Source organism: Oenanthe melanoleuca, chromosome 13 (genome assembly GCF_029582105.1).
Source record: "Oenanthe melanoleuca isolate GR-GAL-2019-014 chromosome 13, OMel1.0, whole genome shotgun sequence".
NCBI lineage: Eukaryota > Metazoa > Chordata > Aves > Passeriformes > Muscicapidae > Oenanthe > Oenanthe melanoleuca.
The window spans coordinates 5,981,215-5,999,363 of NC_079347.1; the positions used below are offsets into that span (position 1 = coordinate 5,981,215).

Consider the following 18,149-nt stretch of genomic DNA (forward strand, 5'->3'; position numbering starts at 1 on the left):
CTGATGGGATCTTTCCCTGGGAGTCAGGATTGATAACTTTATATTCTCTCTGCTTTGGTCGTGCAGCTGGGTCATTACTTCAAGCACGTGTCAGAGTTGAGGGTGTTTGCACAGCAGAGCTGGGTAAATACTGCAAAATAAAATCAGTTTCTGCAAGTGGTTTTTGAGCTGGGAAGGGCAGGAAGCGCAGGAGAGCAGATTCCAGGGGTTAAATTTACCAAGGCTATGAGCTCATCGAATTTCTGGGGTTTTTGTGAGAATGCTTCAGTCAATTCACTCAGGGGATAACTGTCCCTGTTCCAGCCCAAAATGTGCAGCATTCACCTTTTGGAGATCCCAAAAAACAGGATCCCAGGATGCTGCATCCATGCACAGGTGTGAGTGCCAGGGATGTCAGACTGTGGCTGGCTGGGCTATGAACATCATGTTAAAATCACCTTCAAATCACACTCCTACCATTTACTTTATCTCCATAAGTCAAGGATAAAGAGGTTGGAGGAGTGAACATGCATTAAAGACAGGGAAGGGGAAAGAAGGAATTTGCTCCTGCTGGAAAGCAGCAAGACAATCACAAAGGGCAGGAATTCCTGTGCTGTAGCCTGGGTACAAAAATGCCACTTAGAGAGGTAAAAGTTCACTGAGACTCCCAGCAAAAGGCCAATTAATCACACTTATTATAATGAAAATTACCTTTACATACTCATTTAATCAATTTTTTAAAATATAATCAATATTTTACAAGGGGAATTAAACAGCACAACTGAAATTACTAAATCTTTAAATGTGACTGCTTATACTGTTTGCTAGAAAGGCTTTTACTCGTGCCACACCTTATCCCAATCACTGCATTTTATCCTCTCAAGAAAATAAGAAATATGACTGGAAGTTTCTGCCTTAAAGTGTTCTCATCAGAAATTGTTCTTTTTTTTAGAAGATTGCCATACAAGAATAAAATGCATTGAAAATGTCCTACTTTATAAGGATTGTAATGATGTTTAATTTTTTTCTGAAATTTTAACTGCTATGATCTTTCTCACTTCAAAAACACTGCCGTTCTTTAAGTCATAAATCTTGCTTTTGAAAAAATTAACCCAAACTGTTTGCAAACAAATCCAGAAAAATATTAAAACGGATCAGGTTTTAGACTTACAAAAAAAGATACCAACAGAAAATGCCTTTTTTTTTTTTTTTTTTTTTCTCAGAAATAATTTCAAAACCAGCTGTTTCCAGGGGGTTCCTTTCACTGTCCCACATCCCAAGAGACCTGGTGGGATCCAGGACTCCAGGAGGTGTCAGGAGGCTGCAGGAGCTGCTGGAGCAGAATCTGTTCAGCTGAGAACACAAATCCAAATCAAAGTCTGATACCAGCACAGAGGAGCAAAGAGAAAGAAACTGGATGGTCCCATTTACAATTCTGAAATCATTACAGAAATTGCCACAAAAACTTAGAAAACAAGAAAGTGAAAAAGCACATAACACTACCATTAAAACTTTTTATTATTATTATTTAAAACACTTTCATGATGCAATTTCAAAGTGTGTTTTCACCATTTTTTTAAACATTTCATCTCTCTGGCACAAAGTGCTGCCATGGAAGATCTGTCAGTCCTGACAGGTTTGTCCTTTTAATGCAGGTGATGCAGGCCTGGCTCATCTCCTGCTTCTGTAACAAAGAAATTCTCATTTAACTTCACCATTTGTCCCTTCCACACCTTCCATGAATCCTTTAATTGAGGATGATGGATGCTGTGTATGAACATGCACATGAAAACAGATTATTGGTACTGACACAGAGTGGCATCCAAATCATTAAGAACTTGGCACCATTGAGAACTCCTTTATTAACTAAGAAATAAAATGAAAACAGGGGGAAATGCCTGGTGTCTGAATCCAGAGTTCCCTCTGAAATTAAGAGAAATTTTGCAATGGTGGCAAAGGTCAGGGAAATGTTTGATTCCTCTGCTTGCATCAGTGGAAGGACAATATGGGAAGCAAATATTTCCCTCATTCTCTTCTTTCAAGATCTCAAAAACATTCTCTTGTCTCAGGAAAATGTGAAATTAATAGGAAAACTATTATCTGAAAATCAATGGATGGGAGCAGGAAAAGGTATTTTACCAATCCAATTGTTCAATGCAAGTCATATTAGCTTGTTTCATTTTATTTTAGTGTTTAACTTCCTAGTCAGTATATTCAAACCAGGGATCTGCGTTTTAAAAATATCACACTGCCAACTTTATAGTTAAGTACATCAAAAATAAAATAATTTTGAAAACATCAAAAATTATATATACAAGCAAAATTTGTTCTGATTGGGTTGGGTTTTTGTTGTCGTTATTTGAAATATCCCACAAACTCTTTTATTCCTATTGTGTGGGAACTATTCAAACAGGAAAAATGCAACTGGTTTGGAGGCTGTGCCACACACAGCCCTGAGTGAAAACCACATTCCCTGCTGAGCTGTTCCTCTGGTGATGCAGGGACTGGGAGCTGGTTTTGTCCTTGGGTCTGGGCAGGGTTTTGGGTTCCTCTCTGGATGCCCAGGACTGTGGCAGGGCACGTGGGCACAGGGTTTGCCCAGTGCCACAGCCCAGCCCTGCTCCCCTGCAGCCAGCCCTGCAGCCCCTTTCTCTTCTGTGCCTCTTCCACCCCAAATCATCCATCTCAGCAGTCCAGAGGGTGATAATGAACCAGACCCAGGGTGTTCCTTTGATCCCATTTCCATCCTGGGTGAAGCCAACCCCACCCAGAGGGACAGGAACTGAAGCCAGACCACTGACCTGAAAAATCACATTATTTTGTTGGGTCTCAGTGTGTGGCTGCAGCTCTAGGTGGTGGGCACCAGGATTTGCACCTCCTGCCATCCTTCACCCAGGCACTGAGGAAACTCCTTCACCAAAAACACAACAGGAACATCCCTCTTGAAAAAAGGGAGGAACAGCCTGGCATGACCAAAAGGAAATTCAGCTGGAATAGAAAAGCAATGGCCACCAGCACAGCAGGGCCAGCAGCTTTCTTTTATCATTGCCCAGAACTTTTTCCTAGAAACCAAATAAAACAAAGCATGGCAGAAACTTGCTGTTTCATTCTGACCACCATTGTAACAACAACCAACACGAAAACAACTGTTACATAACCATGATATGCTCGATTTACATGTTCAGCCCCAAAATTACATCTGCAGAAAGATGCTGGCAGTGGTGGCTGGGCAGGGCCAGCTCAGGGCTCAGCAGATCCTTGGGAAAGGCTGGTGCCAAAATGCAACCCCAGCTCTGAGATCTGGGGTGTGGCTGGAGCAGCAGATTCTCTCTCTAAGATGGGATCCTCACCTGAACCGAGATTGGATCCCAACACTTGGTTCACAGACCAGTGCAAGAACACCTTGGATTTGTGTTTCCACCTTTTAAAGGCTATGAAATAAATACCACAGTGTTCCTTGTCTAAGTCACATTCATGGCATGGCCACGTGTTCATCTCCAGGAGCACACTCAGCTATCATTACACTAGAAACCAAAATAATTGCTGGAATAATCTGCCTTTCAAGATACTAATCATAGCAGGTTTCTCAGATTTCAATCAGATTTGGTTCTGAATTCTGAATAGCTTCTGAAAGCTATTGACTTGAAAAAAATCCAGGATTTGCTCCCAGTAACTGTATCATTAGACCTGTACCTCAGCAAAAGTATTTCCTCATCCATCCTCTATCTTTTGCACGCTTTGTTAAGTTAGAAACTCAAATCAGCACAAAATGCTTGAGGAGGGAAGGGGAGAAATGTATTCAGATTTAATCTGGTGATTGCAGCTCATTCATTGCCAACAGCTCCTTCATCAAGGCCATCAGGTGAATTATTAACCTCTTCCATCCACAAACAGAAAAATACCTTCAGTCACGAGGAAGCAAAGCCAGAAAAAAAGGTTCCTTGGTTTATTTGGGTGAGCAGATTCATGTCCTGTCCTTGCATTCACGTCCTGTCATGGGAAAGGGACACAGAGAGATTCACTCTGCAGAGGAAGGGAGGGGAGCAGGGCAGGGAGAAAAGTATGAGCAGAGCAGGGAGAAAAGTGTGAGCAGGGCAGGGAGAAAAGTGTGAGCAGGGCCGGGAGAAAAGTGTGAGCAGGAGAAAAGTGTCTGATTCCCCCAGAGTAAATGTGGGGACTGTCCTGGTGGGAGCAGTGACATCCCAGTGTCCTGGCACTTCACTGCTCCTCTGTGGCTCGGCCTCATTGCAGCACACAGTGAGAAAACACCTTCCTGGGGAGATGTTCCACCAAAGTCATCTCAGGGGAGACTCTCAGAAATGAGCTCCAGAGCAGCAGCTGCCTGCCAGGGCGGAGCAGCCAGCAATCCCCCAGGCCACTCACAGGTTACTCCAGGCAAAGCTCATCAGCCAGGTCCCTGCTAGAGCCCAGCAAGGGGCTGGCACCCCTCCAGCCCCTGGGGTGCACCCTGACATTGGTGTGACCAGCAGTTCCAGCACTCCACTGGTTTCGAGCAGCTGGGGAGCAGGCACAGAGCAGGTAATGAATGCAGCAATTAATTCAGCACATAAATAGAGAAGCAGTTAGCAGGTACCTGCTGCTGTCCCTCCTAGCCACCCCTGACACTGCTGTCCAGGCTCTGCAGCAGGTAAGGGAGGCATTTCTGGGAGCAGGGTGTGGGAAGGGGACTCTTGGCTGTGCTGGGGGGAAGGATTTTCATTTGGGCTTTCTTCCAAACAGAGGGTAACTGGGGCAAATAAAGCAAAAAAAGGCAACAGAAAGGCTCTGGCAGTAATGGGAGGAAAGGCAGAGAGGACAGGTAGAGACACTTCTGGGAAGGCTGGAAAACAAATAGTAAATGGGATGTGTTGGTAAATCAGGATTAAGCCAATTCATGTAACTTTAAAATGTATGGAAGGAAAAGGAGCCAGAAGCAAAAGTTAGTTAAATCAAATGAGAGATACAGCAATAAAATAAAGGCATCCAAGTGTCTCCCCAGCCTCTCACACCCAGGGGACACTCCCAGCTGCAACAGCAGCAGCACTTCACCAAATTTCACAGAGCCCCTGGAAGTCAGATTTTTCTGCAAGGAGGGAGGTTCTGTGACAGCTCCTGGTCAAGCAGAGCAAACATTTATTATAGAAAACGAATCATCCCCTATGAACTTGTGCAAAAGCAGCACCTTGCTTTACACAATCTCCTTAAATCATATTTTGTATTTTGTTTTTATATCAGACTGATGGGAGTTTTGAGAATAAGAAATCACAGAACCTCTCTTTGGCCTGTGTACCTTTAAAGAAATTGAGTAATTCCTCAAAGGTACCTCTAAAAAATGAGGCATTAGGAAATTTTCTCAAAGGATGCCCTGTTTGCCTCAGTCCTGCTGCTTCACTGATCCCCAGGAGCAGCCAGGGAAGGGAACCTGGACATTCCCACAGCTCCTGCCCCAGCTCCAGTCCCAGGTGCTGGACTGGTCATGCTGGTGTTGCTCGAGGCAGAAGTGACCATGTAGATTTGTTTCTTCATTTCAAAATTAATCTGCTGACAGAGGCAAAAGCAAAGGGCTGCCAGGGACAGAGGGATCCTCATCACCTCACTGCTGAAATGGTTCACTTTGCTCCAAGAACAAACACCAGCAGTGGGGCTGTATCAGGCTTTGAGAAGTACTCCACAGCTTGGGAGGGAAAAAAGGAAAAAGAGAAGGAAGAACAACAATAAAAACATGTTATAAACCAAATTCACTAAGCTGTTACATCAAGGCAAAAAAATAATCTTTTAAATAAAAGTCACTAGTAGGTCGAGCTTTACACATTTAAAGAAGAGAGTGGCTGTTTCCAAACTGCTTTTACTGCTTTCAAATCCCAGTTTAGAGCAAGGGCTCAGTGGTCTCTAGCAAGGAGGTTTTCCTCTGCCTCTAACAGAAATTCCCATCTGCCTCATTGGGTGTGATCCCAAATAAGGGCAAATGGGAAAATAAAGGAAATGTCCTTCCCTTTAACACGATCAATACAACTGCCAAAAAACAGCATGTATTTAATAAATGCAATGTAGATTGCTTTATTTGACCTTCTGTTCACAAAATAATTTTATTATATGTATGAAAGCAGCATACAGGCAATAAAATTATGAAAACATTCACAATACATAAATACACAGACCTGATGCAGGATGTATATAGTTTGTTAGACTTTAATTTTTTTTCTCTCAGTTCTCTTTTCCTGACAACACTTGTTTTTTTTTAATATATATTACGGAAAAGTTGCTCCAAAGGGTATTTTTTTTCCATTCAGAAAAGAAATAGATTTCTTTGAATGCTGCTGAAAATTAACACCCAATGTTCCTGTTGCTAATACTCACTGATTGCTTTTGGCATTACAGAGGGAAAGCAGCAGGGAAGGACAGTGGAAAAGTAGCAGGATTTGTTAATTAAACATTGGCAACTTTTTTGGAGTTCACAGGAGGATTTCGAGATGGAGGCTGCAGTTCCACCCGTATTTAGAAATGTTTCAATCCAAAATGTTAATGAGGCCACTATTCCTTATTGATTGGAGTATTGGCATGGCAATCTCTAAACTGGAATGTCCTCCCAGCTCCCAGAGTAAAGCACCAGGGACCTCAGGTTTTAATTCTGACTGTGACAGGAGCAGACAGACAGCAGGATCCAGGTGGTCCTGCAGGATAACAAGGCTTTGGCATCCTTGCTACCATTATAACCCAGTGTGTTTGTTCAGAAAAGATATCCAAGACCTAAATAAGAAAAGTCTGAGAAAGCTGTTTATCTTACATAAATACAAAACACTATATACTGAGAATTGTTATCTAAGAAGCTTTCCTTCCCAAATCGGATTCTTCTTAAGGTTGTAGTCATATTTAAGGTATTTACAGATCCACAAACTTGACATTCTAGCAAAGTCTCTGTAACATGAAACTTTTTAAAAATAAATAGCAGCAATTTCTTTTATTTCTATAAGGGAAGAGAATTCTCAACTCAGTCAACTCTGATCCTATCTTTTGAAAGAAATCCCACTTAAAAACAAAAAAAAAAAGCCCACAAGTAAACGAACTCCACACAGCATCAGTTCTGTTGATTCCTTCATTTCTTGCTGAGCTTCTTAACATTACTCTGTTCCCCTCACCAGCTCTCCTGACTATCAGAGCTTGTAATAAAGTGCTGACTGGTTGACTGGTCAAAATGCAGTTATGACACTTCAAAAATATCCCATTATTTAAACATCTTAAATAACATAAATAAAGCTAGATCTGTTATAACATATGAAAAATATCAATTTAAAACAATAAATAAATAAAACCAGTATCAACATATTACCTCCCAAAGCTTTAAAAATAACCATTCTCATTATAAGGCTCAATTATTTGTCAGAATTAATTTTAAGAAGGCATCTACCTACCTTTACAATCCCTCAGTCTTTAATTAGGACCTGTTAACACCCACTATCACAAGACACAGCAATCTTTTAACTTCTAGTAAACATTAATCTTTAAATACTCAACATTTATCTTTTGCCTCACTTTTAGCCAGAAATTGGTTTCTCTGTACAGAGAAGAAGCAACATTTTCTTTGTAACTGCACTGTATCTAAATTTGTAGATATTCCTCAGTACGAACAGTACAGTTTTACATCCTTTTTCATAACCAATTTCCAGTATCTTTTTATTGTTTGAAATGTTAAATTTGCTCTGAATGCCAGGAAAATTAATTCTGGGCTTGGTGTAAATGTGCATTTTTCTCCCTTAGAGCTTAGGTTCTTACCAAAAAAAATCTTGTGTATCTTTTTTTTTCCCCAAAAAAGATTATTACAACACACACCATTAGGTCTGGCTGAGTAAACCTTACTGTTCAGGTTTTATGCTGCCCATTCTGTGTAATGGGATTGATCTTTTCCAAAGAAACATCAGCTTCATAATCCAAGATACCCGACAGTGCTGGAGACATTTTCTCCAAGGTCTTTGCCAGCTCACCCTCATCTTCCTTTTTGAGAGGTTCTTCTTCCGGGCAGATAATGGAGTGTGGAATCAGATAAACCAGATTGGACTCTTTGGGGCTGGAGCCTTTGGGCTCGTGCTGGCTGGAGAAAACCACTGCCCCGTTGTTGTTGATGCTGACAGTCTCGATGGCGTTGCCAGACACGGGGCAGAGCCTGTAGCAGCCCAGCAGGCTGGAGAACGCCTTGCGGAAATCAGCGTTGAAGGCATAAATGATGGGGTTGAGGGAAGAATTCGCCCATCCGAACCATATAAAAACATCAAAGGTGGTGGAATTAATGCAGAAAGCCTCTGCTCCCTTGGACGGCTGGGTGGGCTCGCAGAAGGGAATCATGCAGTTCAACACAAAAAACGGCAACCAGCAGCACACAAACACCCCCATGATCACCGAGAGAGTCTTTAACACCTTTGTTTCCCTCTTGAAGGACATTTTGAAGTTGCTCTCTGGCTGCTGGCAGTCCATGCTGCTCCTGTTGCCGCCCGGGTTCTGGCAGTTCTTGGCATGCACTGCTGCTCTCTCCAGAGCCGAGATGCGCCGGATTTGCTTCTGAGCAATCCGGTATATCCTGGTGTAGGTTACTATCATGATGGCCACGGGGATGTAGAAGCTGATTAGAGAAGAGGAGATGGCATACATCCTGTTTAGGCTAGAATCACAGTTGTCCATGCTTACACCTTGTAAGCTGGCGTTGAAGTCCAAAAAGCTCGTGGTTGTAGCCTTGTGCCAGTTCAGCTGCACTGGGATGAAGGAGATCAACACGGACAAAGTCCACGCCACGCTGATCATGATGAAGGCTGCCTTGGGGGTCATCTTCCTCTCGTACCTAAACGGGCTGGAGATGGCCCAGTATCTGTCCACGCTAATGACACAGAGGTTTAAGATGGAGGCTGTTGAGCACATAATATCAAAGGCCACCCAGATGTTGCAAAATGAACCAAAAGGCCAGAAACCGGCGATCTCGGCCACGGCTTTCCAAGGCATGACCAAAACTGCCACTAAGAGATCTGACACAGCCAAGGAGATGACAAAGAAGTTGGTCACCTTGGACCTGAGGTGGCGAAACCTAATGACAGCTGCGCAGACCAGCGTGTTTCCCAGCAGCGTGGAGAGGATGAGGAGCGAGAGGAAGCAGCCCGTGAGGATCCGAAAGGAAGAGGAGTCCCTTTCCACCAGCAGCCCTTCCCCGTCCATAGTGGTGTCGTTCCAAATCATAGTTTCTCCTGAGGGAAAATCATATCATGATTTTCATGACGACATCACCTCCTCTCCTTGCAAAGATCAGAGAGATCAGACGTCCATTAGTTACTCATCACCAAACCGACCAAAGGTCTTTTCCTACAGTCCCTCGCCCCCAGACAGACCTCACCCTCTTTGAATCATCCTGAACAACACCCTGAAAGCTCTGTGAGCAGGAACTGAAAGTGCACAAACACAGTCCACCCTACAAACAGAGGTTTTTAGCAATCCCTTCAGAAACACACTGCACCACCCCGGCATGGAGTAGCCTCACTCAGACAGCTCACCTGTAAATGTTCTGCTGCCGTCCTCTGCAAACACACCCCACACAAAACAAAGCAATCACTTTTCCATGCTTGCATCTATTCCCACTTAAATAGACTATTGATCGAGTGCTTCCAGTGTCCACTGCACCAGCCCTTTATATTTACTGAAGCATATTAGACAAGATGCCTTTTCTCTACTTCCCTAAATGTCTCACTGATGAAACACTCCATCCTTCCTCTTCGGTACATTTCTGTTGCAAAATGCACCAGTCTTCTGTTTCTTGGCAGTATCAGAAAGCAAATCTTCACTTTGTTTCAAACTCTTTTACATTTCCAAGACAAAATAAATATACAGTAGGTGTGTTTTAAAGGTTTTCAGCAAGAAGTAGCTCAGGTTATTTAGTTTAACTTAAACAAGAAATGCTGGCTCCTACCTTTCACCTCTGATTCCCTTTTTGCTCTGGGATGCAGGGCCGTCTCTCTTCCTGTTTTAGTTTTGGAATTGCATAGCAAATCTTATATACAAAACCAACGCAGGAACGCTGCATTGCATCGTGTATGTGGGTTTTTTTTTTCCCTGAAAGTGTAAATTGGCAAGGAGAAGTAAGAGTTGGACCACCGGGAGTTAGTTTTCAAGGGAGCAGCAGGTCCGTGCCGTCGGATCGTGCGTGCGGGACCCTGCTGGAGTGTGCCCAGCTCCCTCCATCCCACGGCCCCTGCTGATCACTCTGCAAACTTTGCTGGCCGCAGCAGTCCCAGTCGCACTTTGTACATCCCGTTGAGGCGGCACATCGGGGCAAATCATCCCAGGCAAAAGGCACGGTATTCCCAACACCGGCAAGAGCCGATTTCCAGTTTTTCCCTCGGTCGTTTGCCGGATGAAGAGAGAGGCGAGAGGGAGGAGAAGGACCCGAGTGACCTTCCCTCGGCCACAACGCCGGCGATGCCCGCAGTGGGTTCCTCTCGCAGCAGGAACGAGTCGCTTTAACACTCCGCTGCCAGGTTATAGCTCTCCATAACTACTCCGGAATAATCCCACCTCCTGCTCAGCGGGGCTGCGCTCCAGGGACCGGGTCCAGCTCTTACCATGCTTCTTCCCTCTCGGAAAGGCGCAGGCGGAGGCAGCTCCTCACTCACTCCCGCTGCCCGCCCCGGGCCGCGCATCTCTCCTTCTGCCCGGGGCAGGGCTCGGCAGCATCGCCCCTCCAGGAACGCTCTGTCTGCCGGCGACTCCTTCCTAAAGGATTAACACAAGGCAGTGACAGGCATGGAGGCACGCAGCGGGCAAAAAGCCACCCCCTTCGCCTCCTCTAACATCTTCGGCGGGGCGCCTCTTCTTCTGGGCGGCTTTTCCTGCCTTTCTGGGCAACAACCAGAGAGAGCAGGACAACCAGCGAGGCAGAGCGGGGCTGTGCGAGCGGCTCCCGCGGAGTTTAGGCGGGCGGGATTACTTTGCGGACAGTGAGTAGCGGCCCCGCGGCTCCGCGCCGGGCGATGCTCGGGAGGGGCCGCGGGGAGAGCGCTCCGGGAGCCCGGAGAGCGCTCGGGAGTGCGGGGCAGGGAGCGGGGCTGGGGCTGGGGGCTCGGCCGGGGCAGCGCTCCGTGCGCGCCGCCCCCGCCTGGCGCAGCCCCGGCTCCCGGCGCAGCCGCGGCCGCCGGGCTCCCTCTCCTGGGGAGAGGATGGGGACAGCGGCCACACACGCATCGCACAGCGGTCACACACGCATCCCGCACCGCTGCCAGGCTGGCACCGCGGCCGGCATCGGCATCCCGCGGGCACGGAGCGGGGAAAAGCCACGGACGCGTTCCGCGTCCCGACGGAGAGGGACGGACAGTGCGGAGCCGCCGGAGCGCCGAGCGGGCATCCCCGAGGGCACGGAAAGGGATTAGAGCAGAGCAGCAGCTCTCTCCAAAACCTCTTGGCAAACTCTCCCGCCCCACTCGGTACTGAGCACCAAAACCGGAGATGTTTTTCCTCGAATCGTTCTTTCTACAAAAGAGTCTTTACGTGCTTACCTTAGCTGCAACAAAGATGAACATGCTGATTTGCAACATTTGCATAGGAATCTTACCCACCCCCCCCAAAAAAAAAATCAGAAAATAAATATAAAAGACATCACAAGGAAGTTAAAAAACCTCCTAGATTAATAAATACTCTCAATAAGTTGTCAACATAAATTCTGTGGGGTCCAGCACTTGTGAAGTTGCTTTTGAGCCATCCATAATTTCTCGTAATGTCACTTAAAGAAGAGACAGAGTTAAGCTAACCTTGAGTAGTTAACTGAAATACTTGTTTTCCTTCTCCCTTCTATCTTTTTTTATAAATTTTAACTGCTTCTCAACAAGTTCTCATCCCGCCCTCCTCCTGCTTATTATCCTGTCCTTTAATCATCATTCATCCCCAGAGGAGGGTGAAAATAGACAAGAAAATGAATCCTGTGCTGTTTGGTAATTGAGATCTCTAATGAAACTCACTGTGAGTTTTCTTTTTCTATTTTCAAGATCCTTTTTCCATTGTCTCCTGTTCTTAAAGCTCCATACGGGTGAGGTTTAGTGCATAATAAGTATTTGCTGCAAAGGTAGCACATTCCTGATTTTCCATAGAAACCCTGGGCTGAGGGATCATTGCCTGCAGAAGAAGCCACTGAACATACTTGATTTTATTTGCAATAACTTCCAGAGACTCTCCTAAAATTATTTTCAACCACAGCCATCCTGGATTACTCCAGGAGAAATCACAACTTGCAATTGCCCAGAAATTGAGGCATATTGGAGAGAAATACTGAGATACACATTGCAGAGGAGAGAGAAATCTGCTCTCAAGCATCTTCTCATCAGCTCATCCAGTGAACTCCTCTTTTCAGTTCATTTTTACCAGGGAGTGGCCTTTCCTAGGGGAGAGGCTGGATTCAGCTTTGGAAGAATCTAATGCTGCTGATATGAGAGAGGGTTTTACTTGAATCTGGCCTTTTAAAAAAGCCTTTTGGATCACTACTCACAGCAGCTTGTAAGACTCTCACAGCCCTTATCTTTTTGGCTATTCAAGCATCAGTTTCAGAAGCCAGAGCCGCTCTCCTAACTTTCCTAACTTTGTGTGACCAAGGGATGAACATGAGGTCTGGCTCAGCCCTTCAGCAGTTTCAAACACCAGCAGTTCATCCAGGGCACCCTGCTGGATTTGTCACTTCTGCTAATTTATGAGCTTTTAAAACTTTCACAACTTAACAGTCATACCCAGGTGAGGAACAGAAGTGAAATCCACTAAACCCCCATTATTACTTAGCTACATTTAATGCTGGGATTAGGCAGCAGATTGCCACAACTCTGGGAGCCAGTTACACAAGTGTTGGGTCATTTTTCCTTTTACTTCTCTCCAACCAGGCTGTCCCCAGCCAGTGTGAGCAGAATCAGCTCTGGTCCAGCTCTGGGCTTGCCTGAAACTGTCAGCAGCAGGATGATGGTGCAGGTGTTTCCTGGAGATTCAGAAACAAGCACAGAGCTTGTTAAATTCTCCCTGGGTACCCATATAAAACAGCTGCTTACCTTTATTTAATGTTTTTCAATCACTACCCAGTGCTGCTGGAATCAAAGCAATGGCCAGCAAAAGAAAACTTTTCTGTCTCTATTCCCACTTGCTCCTCCCAGGAGACACTGGTTGGAGAAGGCCCTTCTTGGTCCTTATGAAGACTTAAAAATATAAATACTGAGTAGCACTTTGATCCAAATGATCTTAATTCAAGCAGAAATTAGCTACTTGAAGACCAAGTTGAACAAAGTCCAGCTTTTGCATTCAGAGATGAATATTCTTTAACCTAAATAATGCACACACTAGATCTGGAGAAAGGTTAGCTGAATTTACAAAATATATTGTAGTATGTGGACACAAATTGTACTCACATCACCCTCAGGAGGACTTTTCATGTCTGCAAGCATGGGATTTACTAAACATGAAATCAGCTGAGGCATATTATCAGAAATAATGTCTAAAAGAGCTGTCAGATTTGTAAATAGCTGGTTATGCTAATAAGCCAAGATAAATTTAGCCTCAATGTAACCTTCTTGGAAAAGTCAAGGGTTCCTGGAAATCAAACAGCTCTGAAGTCTTTTAGAGATCAGTGAAGCACATTGTTTAAATTGATATTATCATGTTGTGCATTCCATGGGGAAAAACCCAGTAGTGACTACAAAATCACAGAGCAAAGAGTGGCAGCAGAAAAAAAGCACTCCTAACATCTCCATGGATCTCAAGCTCACTCTTGAATGATAAAAATCCATCAGCAGGGAGAAAGGATCAGTGAGAGAAATGATTTCTAGCTCCCAAAGGCAGACAACAAGAGGCCTAAATATGCAGTATTTGAGTGTGGGCACTGGGTTTTTTTGACTGTAGATTATAGTCATGGCAGCTGCCCCTCAGTGGCTGGCAGATCCAGCAGGGCTGATCTCAAAAAGCACATCACTGCCCTTGTGCATGTTGACTTGTGAACTATTTTTCCAGTGGCAGCCACAGAGCATCTCTGGGTATCAGGTCACTGGTGAAGTGTGTGATGAAATTTGAACACTGGGAGGGAAGAGAAAAATCAGAAAAAGCCCAGAGAGAAACACCACGTATGAAAGTCTGAATTTAAATGACTCATTTGAGGAGGCTCATTCAGGCTGGACACAGAGGGTTGTGCAGGAGGGGATAAATGGGAGGATTTGCTGTGCAGTGCTACTGCACTGGAGCTCGTGCACTGGCTGCAGGGTGCTCAGAAGGCAGGAGCAGGCACTGCTGCTCCCCTGGCATCTCCCCTCTCAGGCACTGGTGCATCAGCACAGCCTCACTCCCAGCCAGGAGAGCCCAGCTCCACCCCTGGGCCACAGCAGATGGAGCCTGCAGAAAGGATTTCAGCATTTCAGCCCCGCAAAAGGCAGCCTCGTGTCACACAGCCTTTAGGAGTGCTGGAAAACCATCCTCTGGTTGTTCCATCTTCCCCTCCCAGTCCCCTCCTGCTCAGAGCCTGTTCAGGCTCTGCTCCCCTTTCCCTCCTTCCCCAGTGATCCCTCTCTGCATCTCCCCAGAGCAGGTTTCAGCTGGAACCTCCCCAGATTTTACAAAATGGCTTTTTTTGGAGAGATGAGGAAAACAGGAAAGAAAGAGAAGTACCAAACCTGCTGCCAGGGATCCAAGCAGAAGCTGTCACCTGCACAGTCCCCATCCCCAGGAGCTGTGGATAATTTAAACTCGGTGTGATGCTGCCAATAACTGTGTTATTTAATCTACAGAGCTCATGCATTGACTTTTTATGGGGTTTTTCCAGTTCCACCCACTCACTCCCACAGGATGAGAGAAAGAAAATTTTCCCACAAGGAATACTTGGAGTGACCTTCCTCTTGCAGCTTGACCTGCTCTGCCAATCCAAAAGCCATTTACTGGATCTTAAATCACCCTAAAATCTCTCAAGCAGGGAAACCTAAAATTTCCCCCCTTTTCATTCTGGGATTTCCATCTGCCAGAGATACGGGGCAGGAGAGGGATTACTGCCCTGCCAACACTTACCTCCAGAGTGGGTAGAGAGCCAAACTGCAGAGGATGATGAGAATAAATTATAGCTGAGAAGAGAGCTCTAAGGAAAGGAAAATGCATCCTCTGACTGCCTCATCCCTGCAGCACAGAACAGTGCCAGGAAATCCACAGCAAACTAACAAGACTCCTTCTTTAAAACCAAATCTACACCAACAAGAATGCCTCAACATTTCTGATCATTTCACTGACAAGTGTAGAGACTGGATGTACTCCTGAATTTTATATTCTCATCCATGTATATAAAAACCTTAGCTGATTGCTAAGGGCCTACTACATGAAATGGCTCAGCACAAAAATACAGAGTGGGCCATTGCCTCCCAATTTAGGCTTTATTTGCATATGCATATTTTTTACTATGTACAGCTTTGATTCTTTCACTCCACACTGGACAGACATTTTAGGCCCTCAGGAAAAAAAAAATGAATATGTGAATCAAAAGAAAAGTCACGGAGAAAATGACAGCACTTTTCATGTTAAAGATGGCTTTGACATATTAATTAGCATCTCAGAGATGAAATAAAGCCAGCAATATTGAATGATTCATTAGAATGAAATTAATCTGAGGAATAATTAATTCTGAGGGGATGGAGAAAAAGAATACAAATAGATATATTAGCAGCAAAACTCTTCACCAATGAGTGTGACAGTGATTTCTAGCAGCAGTGGATGAGACTGCAGATAATACAATTTTCTCAGCAGATGGCTTGGTAGGTGGCACTCTCCCTCCTAAGCTGCTCTTACAGATTTACTCCTGAGCTGAGTGCCAGCATCAAACAGATCCTTACCCATATTCCAGCCCAGCCTCTGATTGATGGATGGAGAAGAAATGTTCAACAGAAGAACTGTTTAACAGCAGATTTGTTGGTTTTCTGGTGCAGGACATGTGATGAAAAAGACTGTGCTGGGTACCCACAGCAAGCAGACAATAGTTTGCCCTTCATTTGGTTATTAAATCCACATTATTCATCCAGCATGCCCCACAGACCTGCCACTGGCAGACTACAAATCCTTGAATTAAAGACAACTAAACTAATACTTACCAAAAAATTAGCAGCATCACTTCTTGCTCGTGGTGAAGACTGGCAGCAGCATTTCAGAGCTGCCCCACAGGGAGCCACAGGAGCCCAGGCAGGGCTCTCTGCACGGGGAGCAGCCCCACAGAGCACAGCAGCTCCAGCTGCAGCAGGCAGGGTCAGTGCAGCAATGACCAGACCATCCCAAATATGCCAGTCCTGCAGCTCTGCTGCCCCAGGCTGCATTTTCCCATCTGCAGCTCCCCACACAGCCCTGCTGTTGTTGTGATGTTGCAGTTCCACGTTCAGGTTCTGGGATTAAACTCTTCTCCAAGGCTGCTTGTCAAAGTCAAATCACACAGTCTGGGCTTGACAGCAGTCAGACACATCCCACCAAGTTCAACAAAACACTGGAACAATATTCCAGACAAGAATCTGTACCAAGGTCTAAGCCTTGGGCTGCTTCCCTCCTCCTGACGTAACTTCCATTCACACTTTTGAAACACCCTGTGATCCAACTGCCCCAAACTATGATGTTATCCCAAATCCACTCTCACCCTTGTTCACCTGGATCTGTTATCCTGTCCCAGCCTCCGTGCCTGGCCCACCACATCAGGCAGAACTGTTTCATCCCCCTAACATGAGTAACTTCTCCCTCTCTGCATCCTGCTTTGATGTCCTTGGCTTTTCCCTGCCCTGTTGCTGAGGCAGTCTCTCACAGGCTGTACTTTCCCAGGCTGGAAATGTTCCCTGAGTTTCATTATCCACTTGCCAACATCTGTCCCAAGGTCAGGGGCCTTCCAAGGCAGCCAGTTCTTCCTGCTCCCTTCCCACAAAGCTCATCAGGGCTCAGCTCCACCAACACAGGCATCCAGAGCCTCTTCTCAGTGCATCAAACCAGTCCTCTCCATTTAGGAGAGGATAAAAGTAGAAATGTCTTCCAGCTACAAGTTCCATGTCAGTAGAAAGTTCCCTGGTGCTCTCTGTGTACTATTTATACTGCTTTCCAAAATTTCCCTCCTGCACTTCAGAAATTTCCCACAGCTTTCTAAGAACTGTGCATTTCCTCCTAGGATCTCTCCACTGCTTTATAGCAATTCCTCCTCATGTCATACGAAATTCTCTCCAGCTTCCTGGGAATTTGAAGGCAATTTTTTCAGAACTCACCTTTTGCTTTCCTGGGGTTCTCCCACAGCTTTCTAAGAATTCCATTTTCCTTTCTAAGGATTTCTCACCATTTTTCCATGAGTTCCCTGTAATTTTCTAGGACTTTCCCATGTTTTTCTGAACATTTTCTATACCTTTCCAGGAATTTCCTGCTGCTGTGAATCTCTCACTGCTCTCTAAGCACTTCTGTCAGCTCTCAGGTGTATCCACCAGGTTGTGGCACAGTGTCAAGGGTTGTTCCATGCTGCTTGTGCTGCTACATGTTGTGACATTCCAAATGCTATTCCCAGTTGTCCTCTGGTGTGCTGTTTTGTCATCTATGACAGATTTTGTCATTGTTGTGCTGACACATCTCATTCTCATATATTTAACTATTTCATAAAGTCACAGGAAAGGCTCAGGAGGGTGAAAATAAAAGGATCAGTCAATATCTGATCCCTAGACACAGATGGAAAAAAAAATTGTCATGTTTGTTTGAAGGAGTTTTGAGAGCTTATGTCCTGTGGGGTGTTCCTACATCTCCTCTTGCCCCTACAGCTGTATTTTGACATCCCAGATCATTCTGCTGGTCAATGGTCTTGCTGCCAACAGCAGCTGGCATGGATCTTTCATGGCAGCAATGATCCCACACGAGACATTTATAAAATAGCCACATCATAGAGAAAATGGCTTCCTAATCCCCTTGAAAGGCTGGTTTATCCCTTTAAACACAGCTTTATGTCCCTTCTAAATGCAGATTGGCTTTTCATCTTCATTCCCTTCCATTCTTATATGATATAACTGTGCATCTAGAGAAAGAGGAAAATTGAGTATGCATTAATTTAGTTTGGCACAGAAGAGAATGAGTAACCTAGAACTGAGTTCAAATATTGCAGATGGAGCCAAAACATTTAAGTGATTTTTTAAGTAACACTCTATCAC

General features: G+C 45.0%; 2 protein-coding genes across 3 annotated transcripts in view; one reads left to right on the top strand and one right to left on the bottom strand.

Moving 5' to 3' along the window:
* The first annotated feature begins 4,552 nt into the window (after nucleotides 1–4,552).
* Nucleotides 4,553–18,149, top strand: part of SFXN1 (sideroflexin 1) — a 38,657-nt gene continuing 25,060 nt past the window's right edge. Inside the window, exon 1 of one of the 2 annotated variants that reach the window (XM_056502716.1) lies at nucleotides 4,553–4,627. The gene's annotated coding sequence lies outside the window, so the exon portion shown is untranslated. The remainder of the gene's footprint in view (nucleotides 4,628–18,149) is intronic. The other variant, XM_056502717.1, reaches the window with a different exon arrangement.
* DRD1 (dopamine receptor D1) lies at nucleotides 7,648–16,809 on the bottom strand. The gene is given in 4 exon segments (XM_056502709.1): nucleotides 7,648–9,203; nucleotides 9,920–9,938; nucleotides 9,941–10,722; nucleotides 16,089–16,809. Coding segments are annotated over 3 exon segments (1,479 nt in total). The 5' UTR covers nucleotides 10,034–10,722; nucleotides 16,089–16,809; the 3' UTR covers nucleotides 7,648–7,836.